Source organism: Mastomys coucha, unplaced genomic scaffold (genome assembly GCF_008632895.1).
Source record: "Mastomys coucha isolate ucsf_1 unplaced genomic scaffold, UCSF_Mcou_1 pScaffold15, whole genome shotgun sequence".
NCBI lineage: Eukaryota > Metazoa > Chordata > Mammalia > Rodentia > Muridae > Mastomys > Mastomys coucha.
Window position 1 is genome coordinate 141,553,253 of NW_022196897.1, and position 27,148 is coordinate 141,580,400.

Below are 27,148 nucleotides of genomic sequence, written 5' to 3' on the forward strand. Positions count from 1 at the left end.
GCTAAGAATCCCAGATTAAGATAGGAAGATCTATGAGTTCAAGGTCACCTGGGATTAAAGGTGTGGTGGCACACACCTTTAATCTGAGCCACACCTTTTGCTGGAGACCTATATAAGGACATTGGAAGAAGGAAAGCTCACTCTGCTTCGCCTTCTTGCCTTGTGGGACTGAGCAACTGCTAGATCCTTGGACTTCCATTCACAGCTGCTGCTGACCTTGGTTGGGAGTTGGACTACAGACTGTAAGTCATCAATAAATTCCTTTATTACATAGAGACTACCATAAGTTCTGTGACTCTAGAGAATCCTGACTAATACACATAGCTTCCAAAATGTAACCTTAATCTGTAGAGACAGCTGATTACCTGGACAGTCTCCTCATTCCTCAAAACACTGCAGTATCAGTCTTCAGCCTTCTGGCCCAGAACCCTCTGGCACAGCTTGAAATGAAGCAGGGATTATGAAGGACTTGGTTACTCTGTCTTGTCAGAGCTAAACTGCCAACTATCCTGCACTATGTATCCTTTCTTGGACAGTATTTTTTGTCTGCACATGAATAGGATAATTTTTGTCCAGTGACTATTCTGCCATAACTGGAGAACAACTCCATATGAAAGTTATGATGTTCAATTTCTTCTTTGAACCAAGAAGGGGGGTACTGTCATGTCTCTAGTCAAGTGATCTTTTTGTTTTTTTATGGTTTTTTTTTTTTTTTTTTTTTTTTTTGGTTTTTTTCGAGACAGGGTTTCTCTGTGTAGACCCGGCTGTCCTGGAACTCACTCTGTAGACCAGGCTGGCCTCGAACTCAGAAATCCACCTGCCTCTGCCTCCCAAGTGCTGGGATTAAAGGTGTGCGCCACCACTGCCCAGCCAAATGATCTTTAATAATGAATAAATACTAAATGTCATATGCTATGGATTTCTGATGTTTTTGAAGACTGTCTATATAATATAAAGTATATCTGAATTGTTGAACCTTGACTACTCTTAGCTATTTCTCTTTGAATATTGTAGAAATCACCTTAATAAAAATAGATCAGGATCTAATATAACCATGAGTATATTACTTGGCCCTTAATTTGCGTTACTTAATCATTCTAAACATTTTCTAACAGCAGTATTTGAGGTACTGCGTCTAAACCTTGTATTCTTAAATGAGTTACATGGGCAACTAAGAGTAAGAATATTAATTTCAAATTTTGTATCAATGTAAGAAATATATAAACAAAAACCTTAAATCTGTACCACTCCATAAATTCTATACCAATGTAAAGTTATAACTTCAATTTGTATCAATTATAAAGATTTCTACCAATGTGACATTGTGGCTATATGATGCTTTAAGATTAAATTTAGAAGCCAGGTGGTGGTGGCGCACGCCTTTAGTCCCAGTACTTGGGAGACAGAGGCAGAGGCAGGTAGATTTCTGAGTTCAAGGCCAGCCTGGTCTACAGAGTGAGTTCCTGGACAGCCAGGGCTACAAAGAGAAACCCCGTCTTGAAAAAAAAAAAAAAAGAATAAATTTAGTAATCCATCCCAGCTATTTATTTCCTTCTCCTTCAAAATTATGACCATTTCAGAATTATCCCTTAAAGTGACAACCTACCTATAATTTATAAAATAACCAAAACTAGACATCCAGTCCCAAGGGACTGGAATGATGATTCTCTATAACTTCTTCCTGCTAAATAGGGGCAATGAGAAATTCTTTAAAGGAGTTGGGGGGGGGAGTAGGAAAATTAGAAATTATGGTTAGACTGAAAGACTGAGAGACTTAGAAACTTGGGAAAAAGCATGTTAACGAAAAGTAATGTATTAATAGAAATGTAACAAACCAAAAAGGTGGAGTAGCTAGTTCCAGGAATTTGGCTAACTCAGAGCCTCAGGGCTCTGGTTCCCGATACCTGCCCCTCCTGAACGATCCACAATGAGGGCAGAACTAAGAATGAAGGTCTGCTGGTTTATGAGACTCTCCACCCTGCCGACTGATAGATGAAGATTACATTCTTAAAATGAATATGTTTCCCTCCCTAACTGAATACCTTGGGTTGGGTCCCTCTGAATGTTTCCTTGGTAACCCTCTCCCCGCCCCCAGCTTGTGGATTTTACCTTAAATATCCCTTACTTCTTGTGTTCGGGGTCGAACTCTTGCCAGCATGGTCACGAGATCGACCCCGGTACCGGTATCTCCAATAAACCTCATGTGATTGCAGGTAGTTCGGTCTCTCGTGAGTCATTGGGTGGTCGCGTCATCCCGAGACTTGAGTAAGGATCTCCCCAGTTCTGGGGGTCTTTCAAGACTTAATAAGAGAGATAGCTTTAGCATCAGTTATCCAGTCTTTGTATGTTTAGAAGGCACAGGACTTGACAAAAGTTCTGACTGGATCTGTCTGAAAGGCTGGATGAAGCAAAGTCATCTAGAATCACCATGTTGGGGATTGGTTCTAATGCTTTGTCTTATTTCAGCTCCCAAAAAGCTGCACTCCCAGACCTGAGGGTCCCTGCCCCCAGCTGGCTTTGATTGATAATAAAAAACTGCTAGACACCCATTGGCTGGACAGGGAGACTGGGCTTTTAGAATGTGAGGGCAAGAGATGGGGAGAGGAGGAGGATCACATGACTTGGAGGGAGAGGGATCAGATTTAAGAACTACAGGAGAGAATCCATCCAACAATGGAAAGGGAATGCGGCCCTGTGAATGTGTGTTGGGGGCGGGGGCAGCTCCTCAGAAGATTATGAGGTAGCAGAGGTGAAATATAGAGTTTTGAAGGTGGTAAGCCTGGAATCCTGGAGGGAATGTATGCTAGCTGTGGGGTAGATTAGAAGTGCCCCGCCACTGAGCTAGTCAAGACATATCAAAATTAAGCCTGTGCTCGTGTGTGAAGAGCGAATCTGCCAGGAGTATAAAGCAGTTTAACTAATTCATTGTTACAAAATGTGAATTTGGTTTTTTGGTTTTTTGTTTTTCTTTTTTTTTTTTTTTATATTGGCTTAGTAAAGACTTAAGATATACAGAGGAAATGGCTTCTAGGTGCTGGTGTGTTCTACTTCTTTGAGCAGTAAGACAAAACAGAATTTATTTTATAGAAAATATCAGTGTGCTCTCAAGACTAGGCTTATATAACAAAATCCTAAAAAACATACATACACTGGGGTTAAACAGATGGCTAAGCAATTACGACATGTACAGCTCTTGCACAGGACCCAGGCTGGATTCTTAGCTCCTACACGACAGCTCACAACCATCTACAACTCCAGTTCTAGGGATCTTCTACCCTCTTCTGGCCTCTACAGGCAAGTGTACACACATCGGGCACATAAACTCATGGAAGCAGATACACTACCACATAATATATATAAATAAAAATAAAAAACTTTTAAAAAATATGCAGGAGGGAGAAATTATGTAATTATATTATAATTTAAAAATAAAAAAATAATTTTAAATTTTTATTTATTTTTATTTCATGTGTGATGGTGTTTTGCCTGCATGTATGTCTGTGTGAGGAGATCAGATCCCCTGGAACTGGAGATACATACAGTTGTGAGCTCCCATGTGGGTGCTGGGAATTGAACCTAGGTCCTCTGGAAGAGCAGCTAGTGCTCTTAACTACCGAGATATCTCTCCAGCCCAAAAGAAATAATTTTTAAAAATACATACATATATACAGCATGTTTGTGATGGTATAGGTAAAAAGATACTTTTGTAATTTGTTCCTGGGATTTAAGTTGATAAAAGTTGATATAAGCTGCAGATTAATCAATAAAAGAGACATATTTTGGCCCCAAAAGTCTGTAAAAAGTTCTTTAGTAATCTTGTTTGTAATAATAATAATAATAATAATAATAATAATAATAATGATAATAATAAGAACAACAACAATAGATGTGAAAAAAATAAAATGTTCAAATGGAGTCTCAGCAAATAACTATGGTATAATTATACCAGGAAATACTAAACTAGGTATTTAAAATATGGAATATTTAGGTGTCCATGGGAAAAAAGCAAAGCAGAAGAGAGTATACTGGACATGTGGCCTGCCAGTGTATGTGAGGAGAAAAGAAACTAAGCTGGGGATAGGGAGCATTTACATATACACATGCATATAAACCAAGAACATCTTTGGTACACACAAGACACTAATGATCACACCAGTTTCCAAGGAAGACACTGGGGCACCTTTCACTTTGTATGTTTTAGCACTTCAAATAAATTCTTTTAAAGCAAATACTACAGTGCTTCAACATAAGAGAATGTCATTGATCTCAAAATTAAGATCCAAACCAGAAAAATGCACAACAGGGTAAGGTACAAGCCACCAGGCAGATAACCTAAGTTGAATCCACAGGACTCACTGTGGAAGAACCAAACCACAAGAGGGTGCATGTGTGTGTCACACACACAGACACATAAATGTAGAATAAGTTTTATAAATGAAAAGTTAAGCTAGTGGTGGTGACACATACCTTTAATCTCAGCACTTGGTAGGCAGAGGCAGATAGATCTCTGTGCGTTAGAGGCCAGCCTGGGCTATACAGAGATCCAGGACAGCCAGAGCAGCATAGTGAGACCATGTCTCACAAAAACAAAACAAAAAGGTTTTGTTTTGTTTTTTTAAAGTTAAAACATCTGAAATATTTGTTTTAAAATCTGAAATTCTTCTTGCCTCTTGTTTTAAATTCTCAATGACTTAAGTATTAACAGCATTAAACAGCTACTTACATCAACACCTCCAAATAAGTCAAAAATATATGTATTTGGATATGTAGCTTCTTGAGTAAATTTCCTGTCTTCAGTTACAAACGCCATAGCCTCCATAGAGAGAAGAGGAGAAATCTCCTGGTTCAAAAAAGGTACAGACATATTCCATTTTAGAATTCAACAGAAAAGAAACTAAGATATCACTATAATATGCATTTTAGTAACAAACTCAACCCCCCTGAACAAAGCTAGCCCTCAATGAAGTATTTGGACCCTTGGAGCCCTTTTCCCATGGAATCTGGCTGCTGTGACACAGCACTTAGACGTCAGACTTATAAAGGGCTAGCACAGGGGCTTTTGCTATCATAGAACCCCACTGCTATGCTGTGAAAGCTCAGCAGGTAGCTTGGGAAAGCTAGGATGGGTATCCTTGGCTGACTTCCAGCAGCAACTTGCCAGGGTACCAGGAAGGCCATTTTGGACAGTGCAAACATCTTCAGGCCCTACAATAAAAACTCCAAGAAGCAGATGAAGCTCTGGTTCACTGAGAACTGCTGAGAGAAGATAGGAGCAGCTATTTGATGCCACCAGGTATTGCAGGAAACAACTAGTTCTGTAGCCATAACCAAATCTCCATGGGACCGTGACCTCCTGAAGGAAGTGCCTGGTGACTTCCCAAAGTCAAAAGCATTCTGATGGCCTTCCATGGCCACACTTGTGACATTTGGCACTTTACTTTGTTTATAAACCCAGAGTTTTATCCCCTAGACTAAATTCAGTGTTCCCTGAAGACAAACTGAACCCCCATGAACATCTGGACAGATTCTTCTTTGTATTTCCTTCTCTAAGTCTCAAGGCAGAGGAGGTATTCACCATTGTAGGTGCCTGCACTGGATCTCAAACTCTGGGAGGGGCACAACACTCTCTGTTCATAAAAGGCAGTAACAGACCGAAAGAGCTCTCGTAGAACACTGCACTTTCAAGTGTTTGCAGAATGAATAAAGCGCACCGCATACCAAGGTCACTTGGGTATTAATTTCCCAAGCCTTCAGTTTTACCTCAGGTCTGTAACAGAGATTTGGCACCTTTAGCTTTTTTGTTTTGTTTTGAGAGACAATCCCTAACTAGCTTGGAACTAACTATTTAGTAAAGGATAGACAGCCTTGTACTCAGAGATCTACCTGCCTCTGGCCTCCCAAATGTTGGGATTATAGGCACCACACCCAGCTTGGAAAGCATTTTAAGGCACATATGGAGGCTATAATTATTTCTAGCAATCAGACTGTGAGAGGATGAATATGTAATATCTCATCCTAAAGGGAACAACTCAGTTTATTTCATAAGCAGGTTTAGAATAAACCTGTGAGATGTAGTCATCAGCACTTGGCCTCTGAAGAGCACTGTAGTATTCAGGGTTGTCATGACCGCAGGCATGACAGATTACAACTGTGGCTCCAACTGTGCTTCTCTAAATTCGTGTTTGGTCCCAGTCCCAAGTCAGAAGCAATGAGTGTGGGCCAGCACTGAGACAGCACTCAAGTTGGAAAACAAGTATCTAGAACAATGTCATAGTACTCTCAACCTGACCAACAGTCTAACTTCAATCTTACATTAGTGATAACTACTGACAGCCAAAAAGCTCCTCCCAAGAGCCTTCAGTGATACAGGGCCTTTAAAATTCTTTTCAAAAATAATGTCATTTAGGGATAGGAGTGGGGACAGGAGCTCTGGGTACAATTCCAGCCTAGCATGCACAAGTCCCCGGGCTCAGTCCCTAGCATCACAGGAGGTGGGGGTGAGGGAAACAATTAAATTCCCGGGCACTGGAATAACCAGTGATTATTTTCTTCTTTTCCGAACTTCTCCAGTGTTCTACAACTCATACAAAAACTGGCTATTTTTAAAAGGTCAATAGTTTAGGGCCTCTGAACACCCTGAGCACAGACTCTCTAAGGCCCCTATCAGTTACCTTGAGAATGTTTTGGCACTCAGCGAAGTCACTGTCTAGATGGCTGGTGGCATACAGCTTAAGGAGCAACTGAGGAATTCCACTCCATTTGGACAATTTGTCCCTCTCCGTCAAAAAGGTCTCAGTGAACTGTGAGTGAAAAAAATAAAAAACAAAGGAACATTTTATTGTCAAGGAAGAAGTTTTGGCGAAAGAGAACATCTGACTCCCAAAGAGCCAAGGAAGCAACTTAAAAGCTCTGAAGAATCTTCAGGAGCTCACACGCCTATAAAGCTGGAGCCTGAGCCCTTTGCTCATGACAGAGTGCTGTTCGAGCCTACCCTACTCATCAGCCTAGCTTGCCCCAATGCACACTCAAGACTCCAAATTCAGCCGGGCTTTCTCCGCTTTATCTTCCCTGCCCAGAGACTCTCTCCCAGGCTTTTCTATCTAAAATGCTGTTTCCTTTCAAACAGCAAGACAATGAGGACCAGCAAGATGAAACAATGGGTAAGCCTTCTTGCTACACTAGCCTGATTCCTGGCACCCATGTAAAGGGGAGGAAGGAATTTATTAACACCACATACCATCCTCTGACCCCTATAGGCACACCATAGCACAGGGGTATGCACACACTTAATTAAAAATTGAAAGAAAGTTTTATTAAATCAAGTTATTGTTTATTTTATGTGTATGGGTGTTGTGCCTACATGTAGGGCTGTAAACAACTTTTGCCTGGTGCCCATGAAGGCCAGAAGAGGGTGCCAGATCTCCTAGAACTAGAGTTACAAACAGCTGTGAGCTGCTATGTTTATAAAAGAACTTTTAAAAATCCTGAACTACATAGTGAGTTCTAGGTCAGCTTGGACTGTAAAGACCCCGTTTCAAAACAAAGCAATAAATGGATGGATGGGTGAGTGGGTGGGTGGATGGGTGGCTGGATGGCTGGATGGCTGGATGGATGGGCGGATGGCTGGATGGGTGGACGGCTGGATGGGTGGACGGGCGGATGGACAGACTGATCAAAGCAGGGGATGAGAGATGGCTCAATGGTTAAGAGCATTTTCTATTCTTACAGAGGACCCAAATTTGGTTCCCAGCACACATGCTACGCAGCTCACAACCAAAAATAACTCCAGTTCCAAGAATCTAACACACTCCTTCCAGTCCCTCTGCCTGCATGTGTAGCAAGCATTCACATAGACAAACAAACAAATAAAACTTTTTTTTAAAAAATACAGGCCAACAGCTAGAAACTTTAGTTGGCTTTCCTCTCTCTCCTTCCTAAGGCCTTAGGGCCCCCTACTCAAGGGCTTCCTTTATCACGTATTTTAACCTAGTGCACATAGTTCCTAGTTCATCTGCCCCTTTCCGTCTCTGGATCACAACTACCCCAGAGCAGATACCAAACTGCAAAAACACTCATTTACTCACTCTCAAGAGAGAGAAAGAACTGCAGAGTTCTTGCACAGAGCAGGGGCTGAGTAAATGTCTGAAGGTATCAATGAGAGCACCAGCAGGAAGACAGAACGTGAGTAGATTATAAAGAGTCATTTCACCAGTACAAACACCAGACACAAAACTTTTGTGGTTCAATCAAATCAAAAGCATCTTGTTACAGTTTGTATGGAGCAAACAAACCTTTAATAATATTGGGTTTATCCGAATACACATGCTCACAATAATGAACAAGTCTCACAATTCTTCACACACTGTCTTAGATCACAGCATGAGGGTAGCAGAAGGCGCTCAGAAGAAACACAGGAAGTACTACTTCTTACAACAGAAGTATCTGGAGAGCAGCAATGCTATAGTGGTTAGCTCAAGATCAATGTAAGCTAAAAAAAAAAAAAAAAAAAAAAAAAAAAAAAAAAACCTCTTTCCTTTCTTTAACAAAGCAAGAAGCAAACCTCCAGCTGAGACCCTGCAGAAGCCAGTCCTATAGAGTCTCTGTGCACTAGAGAATCCTAAACAGTATTATAAATGGGAAGTCACAAGCTAATAATCTAAATGAGAAAGAAACTAGGGGAGATAAGTGCAACAAAATAAAACAGGGAAGCAGAAATAAACTAAAAGCAGAAAACTACACAAACATTGACAATACCTTTATTTCAAGATTTTCTGGAAAGGTCAGTTAACAGATAAACATTTAACTACAGCTTCTAACAACTGGCTAGGATTATTAAACTCAGGAATGAATGAGAGAGTATTACTACCAATGACCAGAGCAGAAAAGACTATAGGCAAGTACTGAAGATGACTGTATGTCAACAGTCAAGATTATGCTAAAGGAAATGACTAGGAGAACAGAGGCTGTGAGAATGACAGAGCAGCAGGCAGACCTGGAGCACTCGAGAAGCTGACGTAGTGATGATTCACACAGCAACAACTAATACTCCAGAAAAAAGCCTAGATCCAGACCAAAGGCTTCACATAGCACCAAACACTCAAACAAGAATTAACACAAACACCCAGATTCCTCAAAACAGGTGAGGCCAGTATTCTGGTAACCAACCTAGACACATAGACCACAAGAAAACTACAGGTCAATCTCTCTTACCAATACAGATACAAAAACCTAGCAACACACACAGCAAAAGCAAGCAGAAATATTTCAACATACCAACTATTACATACAGGAAACCAACAGCCTACAGGACACCCTTGGGATATGTCAAAAGATATAGATGAAAAATGACAACAGCCAAACATGTTTTCATGATTAACACTCTACACACACTTGAAGCAGATCAGAACTTTCTCAATCAGCTAAAGGTATTTATAAACTAACACCATGCTACCTAGTAAAGACGAATGTTTTCCTACTAAGATCAAGAAGAAAAAAGGCCTAAAGATGTCCACATTTACCAACTGCATTTAACACGTACTAGAAACACAGATGTGAACAATTGGGCAAGAAAAATATATAAAAGACTTGAACTGGAAATATGGAATACTCTATTTGTAGATAACATGATCTTGATTATCAATATACTTTATAGTAGCATTAAAAATAAGACATTTTCCCAGCTTGGTGGCATACGTACTCAAGGCCAGCTGGTCTAAAAAGTGAGTTGTTCCAGGACAGCCAGGGCTCTGTTGCACAGAGAAATCCTGTCTCAAAAACAAGACAATGCCAGGCAGTGGTGGTACAGCACTTGGGAGGCAGAGGCAGGTGGATTTCTGAGCTCTAGGCCAGCCTAGTCTACAAAGTGAATTCCAGGACAGCCAGACAGCCAGGGCTACACAGAGAAACCCTGTCTCGAAAAACAAAAACAACAACAAAAACAACAACAACAACAAAAAAAAAACAAGACAAAAGATATTTAACAGCATGAGTGCAAAACTTAAAAAAAAAATTAAACAGTGTTAAACTAAACACTGTTAAAAGATATTAAAGGATGCTCAGGACACCAAGGCAGGAGGATCTCAACCAAGGTCAGGCTGAGTTATACTGTGAGAACTTGTGAAAAACAACAACAAACAAACAAAAAACAAAAACCATGGAAAAGCACTGCATGTTCAAGGAGATGATTTCACTGACTTGACAGTATATCCCATACTGCGTATTATTACTAAACTAACAGCCCTATGCTGTTGGTTTGATGCTATTCCTATCGAAGCCCAGTTGTCTTTGTTGTAGAAATGGGTGATTTACTACTAACTAACTCTCAAATGGGAGTCCCAGCGACCCAGAACAGTCAAAACAGTCTTGAGGTTGGAAGAAATGTAATCCTGAATTGCTGATTTGTAAGTTCATCACAAGTCAACACCAATCAAGGCTGGATTAACAGACTGGGCATACAGAAAGACACCCTACCCCAGTGGGAGAGCAACAACATTCCCCAGAGGTCCTGCAGCTTTTGCTTTGCTTGTTTTGGGGGATCTGTTTGTCTTTGTTAGGCTTGTGAAACAGTCAGTGTAGTTCTGACCATCTTGGAGCTCACTGTGGAGAATAGTTTGACCTCGAATTTACACAGATCTGCCCACCTCTACATCCTGAGTGCTGGGATTTAAAAACAGGTGTCATCCACCACATCCTAAAGTTAATTGGTTTTTGTTGTTGTTGTTCTTGTTTTGGGGTTTGTTTGTTTTTTTTTTTTTTTGACAGGACTGTCAAACCATAGAACAATTTCCTCAACAAATGTTACTAGTACAAGAGAGTATCTCTAAGCAAATAAATATGTGCTTGCAAGTATGAGAATACAAGCTCAATCTCCAGAACCTATTTAAACAAATAAAAATAAAAAAGCCAATGTGGTAGGCATCCTTGTAAATCCAGAGCGGCAGAGCTGGAGGCAGGAGGATTCCCTGGGCTGATTGGTTGGGCAGACTGGCCTACTCAGGGAGTTCCAGGTAAGAGAGACCCTGTCTTCAAAAACAATGACAGCACCTGAGAAACACCTGAGGCTGTCCTGTCACCTACATACACACATTTGTGCATTGCACCTGCCATATACACAGGCAGACAGACAGACAGACAGGCGCGCGTGTATGCGCGTGCACACACACATACGCATACACATACACACACACACACACACATACACACACACACACCTCTTAGAAGAGAAAAACTGTTACATTAGGCATATACTATCTGAAGCCACACAGCAAAAAAAGATAAAAATATTTAAAGCTCAGAAAAGGGGGTTTAAAAAAAAAAAATCACACCAACTACAGAATTCAGCGGTTATCTTTTGAAAGTAAAGGAAAATATGAATTTTCTCAGATAAAACCTGACCTCTCCTACCAGAAATATGAGAGGTAGCTCTTCAGAGCTAAGGAGACTGATACTGGTGAGGATCTCTGTGTCTCTTGTAATGTCTGTACACTATATACAAAGAGGGCTGATGAAACAAATGGATACAAATTAACTTTTTTTAATCTAAATTAATCCAAAATGCAAATAACAACAATTATCAGGTGATTGTAGCACCTGGAGAATGACCCAATGGTGTCATAGATGACAGGCAGGGCACTGGGATGCTGGTGCTACCTCCCCACCCCCACCCCAACTCCCACACGCTGCCTGACTGTTACGAATGCTCCAAACTCCAGGGCAACCAATACACACAAACCACTATATAATATCACACACCCCTTCTGAAACCTAGGCTAGCCTCAGACTAGCAGCAACTTTCCACTTCAGCCTCTGGAATCCTGGGATTACAGATATAAACACACACCCAGCTAAAAATGACTTTAAAATAAATGACTGGGGTTGGGAACATGGCTCCCCCAGTAAACTGTCTGCCACCACAAGCACAAGGACCTGAGTTCAGATCCCAGCACCACTGAAAGGCAGGTACAGCAGTCTTCAGCTGTAACCCCAGCACTGGAACCCAGTGCCCCCAGACTAGCTGAATAGATGAGCACAAATGTGAATGAGAGGCCGTGTCCCAAAAAAAGAAAAACAAACAAAAAAAACAAGTGAAAAGTGTCAAAGGCAGATCTGAGATCAAACTTTGGTCTCCACACATTCATGCCCACACATGGAACACAACATCTACAAACATACATAAACCGCACACACACAGAAGTGTAGATTATACACTAAAAGAGGAGTCAGTACAATCATATAATGCTCAATTCATCCACAGAAGCAGAAAAAAATGGAAGGTTAAGAAAATAAACACAGGGTTGGTGAGATGGCTCAGTGGGTTAGAGCACTGACTGCTCTACCAAAGGTCCTGAGTTCAAGTCCCAGCAACCACATGGTGGCTCACAACTACCCGTAATGAGATCTGACCCCTCTTCTGGCTCGTCTGAAGACAGCTACAGTGTACTTAAGTATAATAATAAATAAATCGGAGCAAGCGGAGTTGACTGGAGTGAGCAGGGTTGACCAGAACGAGAAGAGGCCCTAAAAATTCAATTCCCAACAACCACATGAAGGCTCACAACCATATGATCAGCTACAGTGTACCCATATAAATAAAATAAATAAATAAATCTTTAAAAAAAAAAACACAATGCAGCTGTGCATGTGGTAGAATTCACCCTCTTATGTCACTAATCGCTGTACAAGTCTATGCATGGTCAAATGCACCAATGACTGTATACCAGGTTTAGAAAATAATTAGAAACAGTATCAATTAAAAGTCTATGAGTAAAATATAGTAATATATATCTGTCAGTGGAGTAAGAGGGGGAAAAAGCCAACTATATATTGTCCAAGAAAACCCCTTTCATGACTAGAGAGACGTCTCCTGGTTAGGTGCCTGCACCACTCTTGCAAAAGACTCAAGTTCAATTCCTAGCACCAACATCAGGCAATTTACAAGCACCAGTAACTCTAGTTCCAGGGGAATTCTACTGCTCTAGCCTCCTCCAGTACCTGCTTTATACGTACATATCCATCACAGACTTATACAAAGACTCATAAGTAAAATAGTAAAAATATATCTTTTTTTAAAGAACTACTTTAAATATGACATTATATATCGTTAAAAGGGACAGAACCCCCTAGCACATATTTGTAAACTCAATACTTCAGAGGCAGAGGCAGAAAGTTCAAGGCCAGACTCAGTTACTTAGTAAGTTCAATGCTAGTGAGGGCTACATGAGACTGTCTCAAAACAACAACAACAACAACCAGGAGTGTAGAGAGAAGCTCAATAACTAAACAATTACTGATCTAAGGACCTACGTTTGGTTCCCAGCACCCATAAGGCAGATCACAACCATCTGATGCCCTCTTCTGACTTCCATGTGCACCATGCATGCATACAGTACACACACACACACACACACACACACACACACACACACACACACACGCAAGCAAAACATTCATACACATAAGACAGACAGATCTTTAAAAAACAATAAAGTAAAAGGCATGGAGAAAAAGAAGCAATGTTAACACTAAAAGAAAGCTTAAAGAGTTGTATGAAGGTTCAGACAACAGAGTTCAGGAAAGGGAAAATTGTTAGGAATAAAGAGGGCCATGACAGAATGCTTAGGGGCCAGTTCTCCAAGATGACATGGTAGTTCTTAACATACGTGTACCGAACAGTAGCTTACCAAAATATAGGAAGCAAAACCTTGAAGAACTACCAAGAGAAACTGATGAATTTTTGAACTTCATAAATCCTCAACAAGACAGGAAAATCAGTAAGGACAAGGTTGACACTAGTGCCACTATCAATTAACTAGTTCTGACGCCTGCAGCTTCTTTAATCCAACAACAGAGGAACATATACTATTCTCAAAGTCACATGAACAGTCACCAAAGACAGACCACATCCTTGGCCACAAAGCACACCTTGACAAGTTCCAAAAGTAGCAACTGGCTCTTGCTGTAAGTGGCCAGAGGTCACCTGTAAAGATGGTTGCTACTCTCCTGATTCAGAAAACCCCAGAAAATCACACAAATCAAGAGGTTCAAACTTTTTTTTTTTTTTTTTGGTTTTTTGAGACAGGGTTTCTCTGTATAGCGCTGGCTGTCCTGGAACTCACTTTGTAGACCAGGCTGGCCTCGAACTCAGAAATCCGCCTGCCTCTGCCTCCCAAGTGCTGGGATTAAAGGCGTGCGCCACCACCGCCCGGCAGGTTCAAACTTTTGTGTTCACTTTAAAAACACCTGGGAAACTGCCCAGGCCATCAAGGGTACGCATATCCACAAAGCCAACATGGATCTGAAGGATGTCACTTTAACAAAGCAGTGTGTGCCATTTCGGCGGTATAATGGAGTCCAGTAGGTGTGCTCAGGCCAAATAGTGGGGCTGGACACAGGGACAGTGGCCAAAAAAGAGAGTGCTGAGTTTTTGCTGCATATGCTTAAAAATGCAGAGAGGAATGCTGAACTTAGGGCTTAGATGTAGATTGTCCAGTCATGGAACACATCCAGGTGAACAAGGCACCTAAGACTCTCCAGACGAACCTACAGAGCTCATGGCCAGGTTAACGTATCCATGAGCTCCCCCTGCCACGTGGAGATGAGCCTCACTGAGACGGAACAGTTTGCTCCAAAGCCAGAAGAGGAGGCTGCACAGAAGAAAAAGATAGCCTAGAAACAAAAACTCACGGCACTGGAATAAATCTGGCATAAAATAAATGCAAACAAAAGGAAAAAAGTAGCAACCGTATAAACTATGCTCTCAAACCACCATGTAAGGTTTCTAGAAGCAACGAACAATGAACAGAACAGTTAGACAGTCTAGGATATTTGGAGAGGAAACAACCATACTAACTAACAGAGTCAAATGAGCCTCAAGAGAATGTAAAAGTATTTTGGGCTAAATGAAAGATAAATTATCAAAGTTTGTAAGATGTGGCAAAATCTGTACTAACCGCGTGTATTAGGAAGAAGAAACAGCTCTAGTCCGTAGCCTAGCTTCTACTTTAACACGTTAGAAAAAGAAGAACAACTTAAGTCTAAAGCAAGCAGAGGAAAGAAAGAAATGCAATGAGAGCAGAACACTGGATTCAAGCTGACTCAAAAGGACCTTCCCCAAAAGACAAAAAAGAAAGGAGAGCCAGGCAGTGGTGACACACGCCTTTACTCCCAGCACTTGGGAGGCAGAGGCAGGCGGATTTCTGAGTTTGAGGCCAGCCTGGTCTACAGAGTGAGTTCCAGGACAGCCAGGGATATACAGAGAAACCCTGTCTTGAAAAACCAAAAATAGAAAGAAAGAAAGAAAGAAAGAAAGAAAGAAAGAAAGAAAGAAAGAAAGAAAGAAAGGAAGAAAGGAAGGAAAGAAAGGAAGAAAGGAAGAAAGAAAGGAAGGAGAGAGAGAGAAAGAAAAAGAAAGAGGGAAAGAGAAAGAGAAGAAAAAGAAAAATGGAAAAGATTAAATTAAAAAATAGGAAATCTGTAGAGAAAAAAATTAATTAAAAATTGGATCTATAAAGAAAAATAGAGGGGGCTGAAGAGATGGCTCAGCAGTTAAGAGCACTGACTACTCTTCCAAAGGACATGAGTTCAAATCCCAGCAACCACATGGTGGCTCACAACCATCTGTAATGAGATCTGATGCCTTCTTCTGGTGTGTCTGAAGACAGCTAGAGTGTACTTAGATAAAATAATAAATAAATCTTTAAAAAAAAGAAAAGAAAAGAAAAATAGAATCAATAAACTCTAGCCAGGCTAATTAATCAAGAAAAAAGATACAAATTACTGATGCCAGAAATACATGGAAGGTCATTATTACTGACCCCAGTGACATTAACAATAAAGTAATTATGTGAACAACTCTATGACCAAAATTTTATTAAATTAAATGGGCCATTTTTTGAATAGTACAATCAAGAGACACAGAAGGAGAAAAGAAAATGTTGACAAAACCATCTATTATAGAAAATGTACAAATAAAAGCGGGCAAATCTCTGAACAGATATTTCTCCAAAGGTAATACACAGATGGCCAGGAAACTTGTAACAAATGACCAGGGCCAGTGTCCTCAGAGGAAAGCAATCAAATCCACAATGAGCTAAGGCCCGCCAGCCAGGACCATAATCACAAAGACAGAAGAAAGTGTTTGGGAAGCTGGGCGGGGGCACACGCCTTTAATCACAGCGCTCTGGAGACAGAGGCCTCTGGGAATTTGAGGCCAGCCTGGTCTACAAAGTGAGTTCCTGGACAGCCAGGGCTGTTACACAAAGAAACTCTGTCTTGGAAAAACTAAAATAAAATAAAACAAAAAGATTAAAAAAAAAAGTGTTTGGGAAAGTCTGGGGAAACTGGAACTCTCTTTCACTTCAGATAGAAATGAAAAATGGCCCAGCCACAGTTGAACAAGTACTGAAAAGTTCAACATACAGCCAGGAAGAATGGAGTGCAGCTCTAACTTCAGTACTTGGAAGGTAGGGCGGCAAGAGGGTCGTGCAGATTTAAGGCCTACATGAGCCACTTAGCAAGACTCAGTTTCAAAACCGGAGTGGTGCAACTTGCCTAGCTGTTACAAGGCCCTGGGATAGATCCCTAGCAACACATTATCATATGACCCCAGCAATTCGCTTCCTAGGCAAATGTCCACAAAAGTGTTGCACACAAAGACTTACAACAGCATTTATTTTAGTAAGCAGAAGTAGAAACTTGAGTGCATCTAACTGGTAAACAGACAAATAAAATACAGGATATTCATATGATGGAATATTATTTGGCAAGAAGTGATACATGTAACAGACAAATCTTGAGGCTTATTATTCTAAATGAAAGAAATCAGATACAAAAGACCACATATTGTTTGATTCTATTTAATACAAAAATATTGCGAATAAGCCAATCCAAAGAGATAGAAAATAAATAAGACTAGCCGCTGCCAAGGACCAGCAGTAGTCACTGGAAAGTAGCCGCTGTGGGTACAAGACTGGTTTGGGTTTCGGTTCGAGCCTGTAACCCATCTTCACCACAAACTTTTTATGTAGCTGAGGATGGCCCTGAACTCTCAACTTCCTGCTTTTACCTTCCAAGTTCTTAGATTAAAGGCATGCTATGCTCCCTCCAGACCATAATCAAGTTCTTTTTTATTGTTTTTGTTTTGTTTTGTGAGGAAATGTTCTAAAACACTGGTTTGTGGTGACTATAGCTTGGTACAAACAGCTACTGACTGGCGACTTAAATGGGGCGTGTGGAGTAAGTCAACCCTCTAACAAAGCTGTTATGAGGACTAAAGAATGTACATAAGCAAACCTTTAAAGTGACAGAAATCCCTAAGACTATTTTGGTGACAGTTGCATAATTCTCTAAATAGACTTTTTTTTAAAGATTTTTTTTTTTTAGATTTACTTATTTATTATATGTAAGTACACTGTAGCTGTCAGACGCACCAGAAGAGGGCGTCAGATCTCATTACGGGTGGTTGTGAGCCACCATGTGGTTGCTGGGATTTGAACTCATGACCTTCCGAAGAGCAGACAGCGCTCTTCCCCGCTGAGCCATCTCACCAGCCCTAGACTTTTTTTTTAAATTTATTATCTTATTTTTATGTGTATGCGTGTTTTCCTGAATGTATGTGCATCACATCTGTGCCTGTAGAGGTCTGTAGAAGGCTTTGAATCCCCTAGAAATGGAGTTATGTACAGATGGTTGTAACCTACCACATGGGTATTAGGAACTGAACCCATCTCCAGAACACCAAGTGCCCTTAACACTAAGCCGCCTCTCCAGTGACATAATTTGCAAAACAAACAAACAAACAGCTACAAACCACTGAAATGAAAATTTACAATTGGTAATTTCATTTTTTTTTTTTTTTGGTTTTTTCTTTTTGGTTTTTTTGAGACATAGTTTCTCTGTGTAGCCCTGGCTGTCTTGAAACTCACTTTGTAGACCAGGCTGGCCTCGAACTCAGAAATCCACCTGCCTCTACCTCCCAAGTGCTGGGATTAAAGGCATGCGCCACCACTGCCTGGCTTCATTTTGGTTTTTAAGCCAGTATCTAATAAAGTCCAAGCCTCAAACTCCTGATCCCTCTACTTCCCCTTCCCAAGTACTGGGATTAGAAGGATGAGTAAAGTTGGGTGTTTTGTTTTGTTTTGTTTTAAGTCTCAATAAAATTATAATTTAAAAGAAACATCAAGGACTGGAGACAGCTCCATCTCTACAGCTCTTGTCTTGCAAGTGTGAGGATCTGAGTTTAGATCCCCAGAACTGACTCATTAAAAAAGCCGGGCTTGGTGGAATACACTCATAACCCCAGCAACAGGAGAGGATAAGACAGAAGCTCACAGGCCAGCTAGCCTGGCTATGTGGTGAAGGTCAAGTTAATCAGAGTCTATGCTTCAAACACAAAAGAAAGAAGGCACCTGAAGATTGACACCCAAGGTTGTCTTCTGACTTACACTATGCATGCATGCAGCTGTACTCACCCCAACAAGCACATACATGTGCATACACCCACACACCCACACACACACAAATAATATTAAGGAAGCCCAATAAGGAACACAGAACCAATATGACATTTGAAAGGCAGGTATCATATTAAATATATTTAAATCCCCAAATGTCAATTAGTACAGTAAAATTTAAAAACAAAATGTTATGCTGCCTAGCAGAAAAACATTTAAGAAAGCCTGAACATAACAGACTAGAAAATAATACGCAATGTAAAAGCACACACCAGAAGAGAGGTGGTGTAACTTGTCATCAGCAAGAAACTCAAAAGCATAAAGCACTGCCAGAGAGTTAGGCTGATGACACACATTGGTAATCCTAGCACTCAACAGGCTGAAGTCAGAGGACTGCATGGCAACATTCGCCTCACAAATGAGTAAATAAAGACCATATGCAGAGATAAGCACCTTATGAACACAAACATGCCAGTCCCAGAGAGATGCACAGCTAAACACCACAGCAAATCCATACACTTTAGAAGACAGTCTCCATCTCCAAGCCCCTGAGCGCAGGCAGAAATTCTTAAACAGGGAAAATTACTTAAGTGACAGAATGAACTATGGTAAAACTAAGCATTTGTTTACCAACAGATCTTTTTGTTGTTTTTTGAGATGAGGGTCTTACTACGTAGCACACTGGCTGGCCTGGAACTATGGAGACCAGGCTGACCTTGAACTCAAAGATCTGTCTGCCTCTGTCTCTTCTATGACTGGCTCATCAAAAGGTCTTTATAGATCAAAAGGAAGACAGAATGAAAGAAAATATCTCCAAGACATGTCTTCAAAAGGTGCACATATCCAGCTGGACGTGGTGGTGTACGCCTTTAATCCTAGCACTCAGGAGACAGAGGAAGATGGGTCTCTGTGAATTTGAGGCCAGCCTGGTTCACATACAGAATTCCAAGCTAGCCAAAGATATAGTGAGACCCTATTTCAAAAAAAGTCAGACTTCTAGTTAAGTAAAGATGAGAACAGGGCCTGGAGAGATGGCTCAGTGTTTAAGAGCAGTGGTGACCTTCCAGAGGACTCAGGCTTAATTCCTACCACCCACATGGTGGCTCAAAATCTGTAGTGCCAATTACAAGGGATCTGATGCCCTCTTCTGACTTCCTCAGGCACCAGGCATACACATGCTACACAGAGATGTTCATACAGGTAAAGCACTCATACATGTAAAATAATTTCTAAAAGAAAATTAATAATAACAAAAATGTACAAAATATTTGAATAGGTGATTCACAAAAGAGGGTGTCTGAAATTTGCCAATGAACTTCTGAAAGGGAGTTTACTTCCATTAACTCACCATAAACTAAACCCATAGTGATTTTACCATCAAACACTTAAGGGGAAAAAAAAACCCAAAACCCCTAAAATTAAACCCTCCAGGTCTACAAATACATACAAAACACATGACCAAGTGCCCATGTCACAACTATTCATAACAGTCTCTAAACTAGAAGGATCCATTTTATTTCTCAAAAGTAAAATGGCCTAATTGTCATCCACTGATAGAAAAACAGGTCAAAACAAAACAAAAACAAACAAACAAAAAAGCATCTTCAGGAATGAGTCTTAAAAACAAAATATGGCTTAAAAAAATGTATTTGCTCACAGATGGAACACTATTATTTACAATTAAAAAAAAACTAACATATAACTCAGAATGAGACCTGATATATACAAGTACCAGAATAAAAGACATTTTTGAATATGTAAACATGAAAAAATTACTGTTTGTATGCTCTTTCCTGGAGTCTACTACAGAGTGTGTTCCCAGGAAAGGTAGATACAGATTTAGGAAACAAGGTCTAAACACAGAAAAGGCAGTAAAAAACAGAGTATAATGCCCTGAATTTGATGAAGGGAAGTTCCAAGAATTCAACAAAGAGGTTGGAAAACTTAAAAAGCCAAACAAAACACAAAGTTTTAGGATTGGGGTCAACTACGCATATAGAGTACACAGAGCAAACGTCAAAGAACGCAGTTTTCTGCCAGGGAAAGATTCAGAAGGCTCCATGTGGTAGATGACATGTCTTTCTGAGGTACCCCCCCCCATGCTCATGTCTAAGCACGTGGTCCCGGCCAGATGGACCCTTTTGAAGGTTATGGAGCCTTTGGGACTTTGACCTAGATAGCACAAGAAGACTGGGGCGGCTCTTGAAGGTAGCACCCAGGTTGGTTCCAGCCAGAGCAATCTGATTCCTTTCTTTCTTTTTTTTTTTTTTTTTTTTTTTTTTTTTTTTTTGTATTTTCGAGACAGGGTTTCTCTGTGTAGCCCTGGCTGTCCTGGAACTCACTCTGTAGACCAGGCTGACCTCGAACTCAGAAATCCACCTGCCTCTGCCTCCCAAGTGCTGGGATTAAATAGCGCCACCACTGCCTGGCGCCCAGCTTCAAAATGTTTCTCAATGGTTTATGTTCATGTTCAGCAAATGTGAGGCCTAAGTTTAATCTCCAGCATGAAAAGAAGAAAAGTGAATTTTACTATGTATGCATTTGTACATCAATTAAAAACAACAAAAGGACTACTTTTAATATCAAGGAAACTATATTAAGGTGACTGTTAGACATATATGGCTCTATGTAAACAGTAATTACATCAGCAGCAGAATGTAACTGCTTGATACCAACAGCCAGAATTGATATACTGGGAGAATGGTAAGGACAAGTGACATATAGATGCTACTCTTTTACATGAGGTGGAAAATAGATATCATCAAATTGGAAAGTCAAGAAACAGCTTCAAAAACAAACAAGTTAGTTGGAAATCCTGGCTCTCCAGCTTCTTGGGTCCTTCTCCTGCATAGCTGCAGCTATACTGTGGATAATGGGCCTTGGGAGAACTAAGTAGAGTGAAGAGTGTGGCAGGGCTGTGAGGCTGTGTCTGTAACAGCCTCATGATTCCCAGAGAGACTGCCACAGACCAAACACCCCACTTCAGAAGGAGCTTCACGACTAAACATGGGCTCACTAGACATTTATTTAAAGTACTTCAAGCATGGTAGCTTGTGCTTATAATTAATCCGAGAACTTTGGAGGCTGAGATAGGAGGTGTTCCATTAGTTAGAGGATATCTGGGGCCAGCTGAGCTACACAAAGAGATCCTGTCTCAAAACATAATAAATAAAAATAATCACTTCCACTTTGTTTTCCTTGCAAGTAGCTGAGCCCTGTGATGAAGAGCCACATTCAGGCATCTTCACCGCTGAGTTACTGGCAGGCGTCATATGGGGTTTTCTCTTCAAGCACTTGTGGTTTGACAGTTTACAGGAGTGATAATCTCTTACATCACGTTCCCTACTCTGTCAGCTTAGTCAACGTGACATTTCCAGACATTCACAATTTTCACTGATTGTCTTTACTGTCTTCCTTTTAAAATAAAAGCAGATTTGTGAAAAGAAATGTATATCTTTGTTTAATCCTAAGCATAAGATAGCTTATATCTTAAAATAGCAAAGTGCAGGCAAACAGACATTTCAAAGGCTTATTAATAAAGATGGAATATATTGTTAGGATAGTCTAAAAACAAACACTAACCATTGACTATTTGTATCCTATGCAATGTTGTTTGTGTGATTTCAACACAAATAGAGGTGCATCTTAGGGTTTATGGTACAAACGCTACCCACTGAAATTAACAGTATTTATACAATTCTGGGACTTTAGTTATCCATGTTCTTTCTTTCTTCCTCTCTTCCCTCCCCCCTACCTATGGAAGAAGGAGTGTAGCTTTGGAGTCAGGCTCTCTCTATGTAATCCTAGCTGGCCTAGAACTTACTCATTATGTAGACCAACTTGGCCTTTGAGTAGTCAACAGTCCTGCCTCTGCTTCCCAAATGTTGGAGTTATCAGCTGTAGGTAGCAGCTGGCAGGTGTCATATGGGGAAACCTGTTTTTCAAGGTGTCCTCAGTATCACATTGCCCTTACCAGGAAAGAAAACTTTTTTTACTTAAATCACTATTTTTCAAACCCTAGTTAGACTAAAATAAACAGTACATACAGAAGAAAACAAAACAAAACAAAACAAAATTAAAGCAGGGAGGGGGTTTGTGGGAGACTGTTTGCCTAGTATGTACCAGGCCCCAAGTTTGATTCCTAGCAACACACAGAAATGGGGGGTGGGGGTAGGGAGAAAGGATCTAAAGAAAAAAGTAGAAAGTTAAAAGCAGGGAACTCTAGAGTGATCATAGCGGATGAATAGCTGCACCTGGGAGCAGAAGGGGTCCCATAAGCAAGACTACAAATTGCCAAGCTACAGGCTACCTGAGGATGGCTGGCACAGTATGTACAGGAGCACTGTCCTGGTGCCCACAGTTTATCTTTCCCCTCAACTCCACTGGCTTTGCAGAAATCTGTACTCCGCCATACAGGAAGCAGATTTGACTCTACAGCAATGGGAAGCAGCTGGGAGTTTCAAGCAGAGGACTTATAAGACCCAATTTGCTTTGAGCATCAAATGTACAAATGAATATGAAGGCATCAATAAATTACAAAGTATCTTGGCATATTTATTACCTTCACAAAGGTCAGAGAAAGGCTGGGAAGAGAAGGCAAAACAAACAAACAAACAAACAAAAAAACCAAGTAGGACTAGCCCACTCTAAATCCTGTGACCTACAGTCTTTTCCCAGGCTGTCCTTGTGTCCCACTTATAGAAAAGGGAAAGATGGAGGGAACATGGGATCTGGTGGAAGAGGAACTCAAGATTCTGATTTTCTACATATTAAGTTTGAGTTCCCATTACTCATTTACTTGGAAATTCAGAGCAGGTTATTGGAAATACCTACCCATGTGGAGCAAAAGAAAGAGTCGGAAGTAGAAATAAAGACTTAAGAGTCATCAGAATATAGAGTATGTGTTAAAATAATAAAAGGCAGCCTTTCTGCATACTCATTATACTTCAGCTACTATTTTCAAGGTTTTCTTGTAAAAACTCATTTTTCTTCATCATAATCTTAAGAGGTTAGGTCCTGTGATAATCTCTATTTTACAGATAAAGAAACAGATATTAAATAACTTTTCTAAAGACAATAAAGTAAGGATGTACCAAAGCCAGGTTTCAAATCACAGGTGACCTGACTCTGGAACTCTTTAAAGCCATGGGATTACTGGGGAGTGACTATAGACCAACACAGATTGAGGATACAGTATTCCAACTCAAATAGTTTCCTAAATCCTTCCTATCAAGTGCTTGGCATGGTTTGAGGCTCTACAGATACAAAGAAAAAGAAGACACTCTCCCAAAAAGTCCAGTCTAGTTACTGCTAGCAAAGAACAACTATTTATCAAATAGCCAGTCTTTGGCACACTGGCTAACCTTTCTAGACCTATTGTTTCACTTGATATTCATAACAACCTTTCGGGACAGATGCCATTACTACCACTTTAGAAATAATGAAACTGGGATGCGAAGAGATGGATTTAGCCTAGGGGCACTGGCAAACACAGGCTGGAACTAGGATTCAACTCAGGCCCACCTTACCTCAAAATCCAGTTTTTGCCAAGGAAATTCTACCATATGGTATGACTCAGATAAACCTTCAGGGCTTTGGTCAAGCTCACAGCAAGACAAAGCTAAGGGGGGAGGGGTTGTCTCAGGAGTTACTCAGTGGATACAGTTTCAGGTTTGTAGCTGAGAAAGTTCTGGAGATCTGGTGCGCATCGGTGTGAGACTACTAAACATCACTGATCCTATAGTTTCAAGCAGTTGTGATGATCAGCTGTTATAAATACTTTTTATTTAAATGGTATTTTTAGGTAGGTGGTATGCTTATTACTTACTGCCCAGGGTGCTGCCCCTTGTAGTGTACTTAATAAATCTGATTTCTTCCTCACTCCACCGCCCCCTCCAAAGTTTTTTAAAAACTTGGCACTTCCCTACTCTGCCATATGCCATAACCAGTAATGCATACTGTGCTATGGAAATATGGGTGAGCAAGTAATTTATTCTGCATATTGGGAGAGGGAGAGCAGAGCAAGGAAAAAACCCTGAAGAACTCTACTAAGAAAGAGAACTATGAGATGTGAAGGTACCCGCTTCATTACTGTTACTATTTGGGAGGTGGAAGTTCTAATCCAACCTCTGAAATAGCTCTCAGACCTTTATAAAACTACCAAAGAAATATGCAATTATAGGCTAAGAAGGTAAGCAACCAAAACAAACTTTGGGGACTGACAGAGTAATAATAATGGGGACCACAATGAGCAGCCAAAACAGGCTCCAAGAATAGTTTAGTAGCCTTCTACTCTAGTTCCCTAGCATGCCTAGCATTTCAGGATTGGAAGCAAATTATTCTCCTAAATGGCCTCATTCTGTATGTTAAAGAACTTCTAGGCTCACTGTTCTTAGTGACCATCCTGCCTACCCTTCCTAAACTGCGGCCTCCTCACCTGTGTTAAGAGTGGAATTCAACATATGGCTCAAACTAGTGAAGATTGCTGGGTTTAGTAAAGGCACCTGTAATCCAGGCACTGAGAAGGCAGAGGCAGGAGGACCTCCACAAGTTTAAGGTCAGCCTCATCTACATAATGAGTTTCAAGGCCAGTCAAATCTACATAGTCAGAGCCTGTCTCAGAAGTAAACTCACTTTCAAAAAAAGTCAACAGCCTGAACATTGACTGATCCAAAAATATGTGATCATTGAAGGTTAGTCATTCCCCTTTCTGCCTGTCCTGACATACTCGCTCAGTGAGGTATTCTGGCTTCAAGGACAGAGCAAGTATTTCTCACATCTTAAGGCAGATGCAGAGGAATGAAATGAAGAAAGGACTGCTCATCTACAGTTTCTATAGAAAAACACAGCTGCCTCTTCATCTGCGACCCTCTACAAATACAGACCATCTCACCTTTATCTGTTCTATCCTTTGAGCAATAGTCAAATGGATCAAAATTAACTTTAAATATGTAGTGGTGTGTGGAGGAAAATCTCACACCCATTCTCTCACCCACTCACCTAATTCTCATCCGTCTCTCATCAGTACCCTTTGGTTCCTTGTGTAGCCCTCAGAACTACATACAAGCTATCTTGAAATTAAGCTAATGTTTTCAAAGTAAGTTCTGGGTCCACCTGGGAGAATGAAGAAAGAGCCAGAGGAGTCATCTATCCGCATCTATTTATTCTAAGGTTGTGCCCTATACCCGCCCCCAACTCATACACACACACCACACACATACACACACCACAACACATGTATAGGACATCAATTGGTATAATAAGCTAGGCATTAAACATAATAATAATTGATTACCTTTCAGCTTTTTTTTTTTTCCAAGACAGGGCTTCTCTGTGTAGCCCTGGCTGTCCTGGAACTCACTCTGTAGACCAGGCTGGCCTCGAACTCAGAAATCCGCCTGCCTCTGTCTCCCAAGGGACCTTTCAGCTCTTATATGTGCCTGAAATACACTGACACTTGACACAACTATCTTCTCTGAATTTGACAATAACCTTAAAGGGTGAATTAAATGAGGGTACTACGGCCCTGAAAGGTAACTTGCCCAAGCAAGGAAGAGAATAGGGCTTTAAACTAAAAGTTCTTCCCCCAAAGCACGTATCCCTACGCTAGTAAAACAGTCTCTTGCACCCGTTGGAGCTCGGCCTACTGTGAGATACAGGCGTGAAAAGGGCAGACAACAAAGAAATATGCAATTACAGGCTAAGAAAATAGTGCAAAAGAGAACGAATTGGGTGATCTGATAGAATAACAACGGGGGGTGGGGGCCGACTTTAGAAAAGGAGGAGGAACGTTGAGGCCTCTGAGAAGATGACATTTATGATAGATAGGCTTGGGAACCGTTTGGGGGGGGGCTGCAGTGAAGGGGACCCCGTCAAGCTTACAAGGGGCAAATACGAGACCAGTAGAAGATAAAGCCAACTCGCCAAGGTCCTCCAGACACGCAGACGTGGCGCAGGGAAATGAGGATCTAGAAACTCGGCCCAGGGCTTCTACGCGCCATCAATACCCCAGGCAGCTCGACCCCACTCGGCCCAGACCCGCAGGTCTCCGAGTTGGCCACTGCCCACCGTCCAGACGCGGCTGACAGCGTCCGCACTGCACACAGGACAGCGCCGGGGCCAGCCAAGGGGGATCTGGCCGGTCCGCAGCGGCCTGGAAAGGCCTCTTCCCCGGCCCCTGGCCAGCTCCAGCCTGGCCCGCCCCGCCCCGCCCCTCCGGGCCAGCCTCGTACCTGCACCGCCCGGACCAGGCCTCGGCCGGTGAGCTGGCCCTGCCGCAGCTGCAGCAGGATGTTACCCGGCCGCGGTCGACCTCCCCAGCCGCCCCACGCCGCCGCGGTAGCTGCCGACCGCCTCCCCGGGCTGGCACCAGCTCCAGCCGCTGCCGGCGCCGCCGCCATGTCTCCTCGTCCGACAAACAGGAAGCAAGCGGTCCCGGAGCCGCGTCGATTTCTACGGGGCGGCGGAGGACTCTCTACATCGCCCCCAGTGGACGGACGCGGAGGTGCAAGCCGCGTGGCAGGGGCTGTGCGTGCCCCGAGGCCTTGTGGGAACTGTAGTCTTGGCTGAGGGCGGACAGGTAGCGGATTGCTGCTCTTCCTGGACCACCTGTTTTCCTACATCCCACGTCCAGCATTTCTACGAGGTTGCTCCAAGTGGAAAACCAGTCGCTGCGTGCACAAGCTCTCAAATTTTTCGCT

The 27,148-nt window shown here is 41.5% G+C and overlaps 1 protein-coding gene across 2 annotated transcripts in view; it reads right to left on the minus strand.

The window, feature by feature from the left end:
* Positions 1–26,945, minus strand: part of Trpc4ap (transient receptor potential cation channel subfamily C member 4 associated protein) — a 73,199-nt gene extending 46,254 nt beyond the window's left edge. The window contains exons 1-3 of one of the 2 annotated variants that reach the window (XM_031372433.1): positions 26,681–26,945; positions 6,672–6,800; positions 4,724–4,840 (exon numbers count right to left, since the gene is read on the minus strand). In XM_031372433.1, coding sequence (XP_031228293.1) covers positions 4,724–4,840; positions 6,672–6,800; positions 26,681–26,848 — 414 coding nt within the window. In that variant the 5' untranslated portion in view covers positions 26,849–26,945. The remainder of the gene's footprint in view (positions 1–4,723; positions 4,841–6,671; positions 6,801–26,680) is intronic. The other variant, XM_031372432.1, reaches the window with a different exon arrangement.
* Positions 26,946–27,148: the final 203 nt, after the last annotated feature.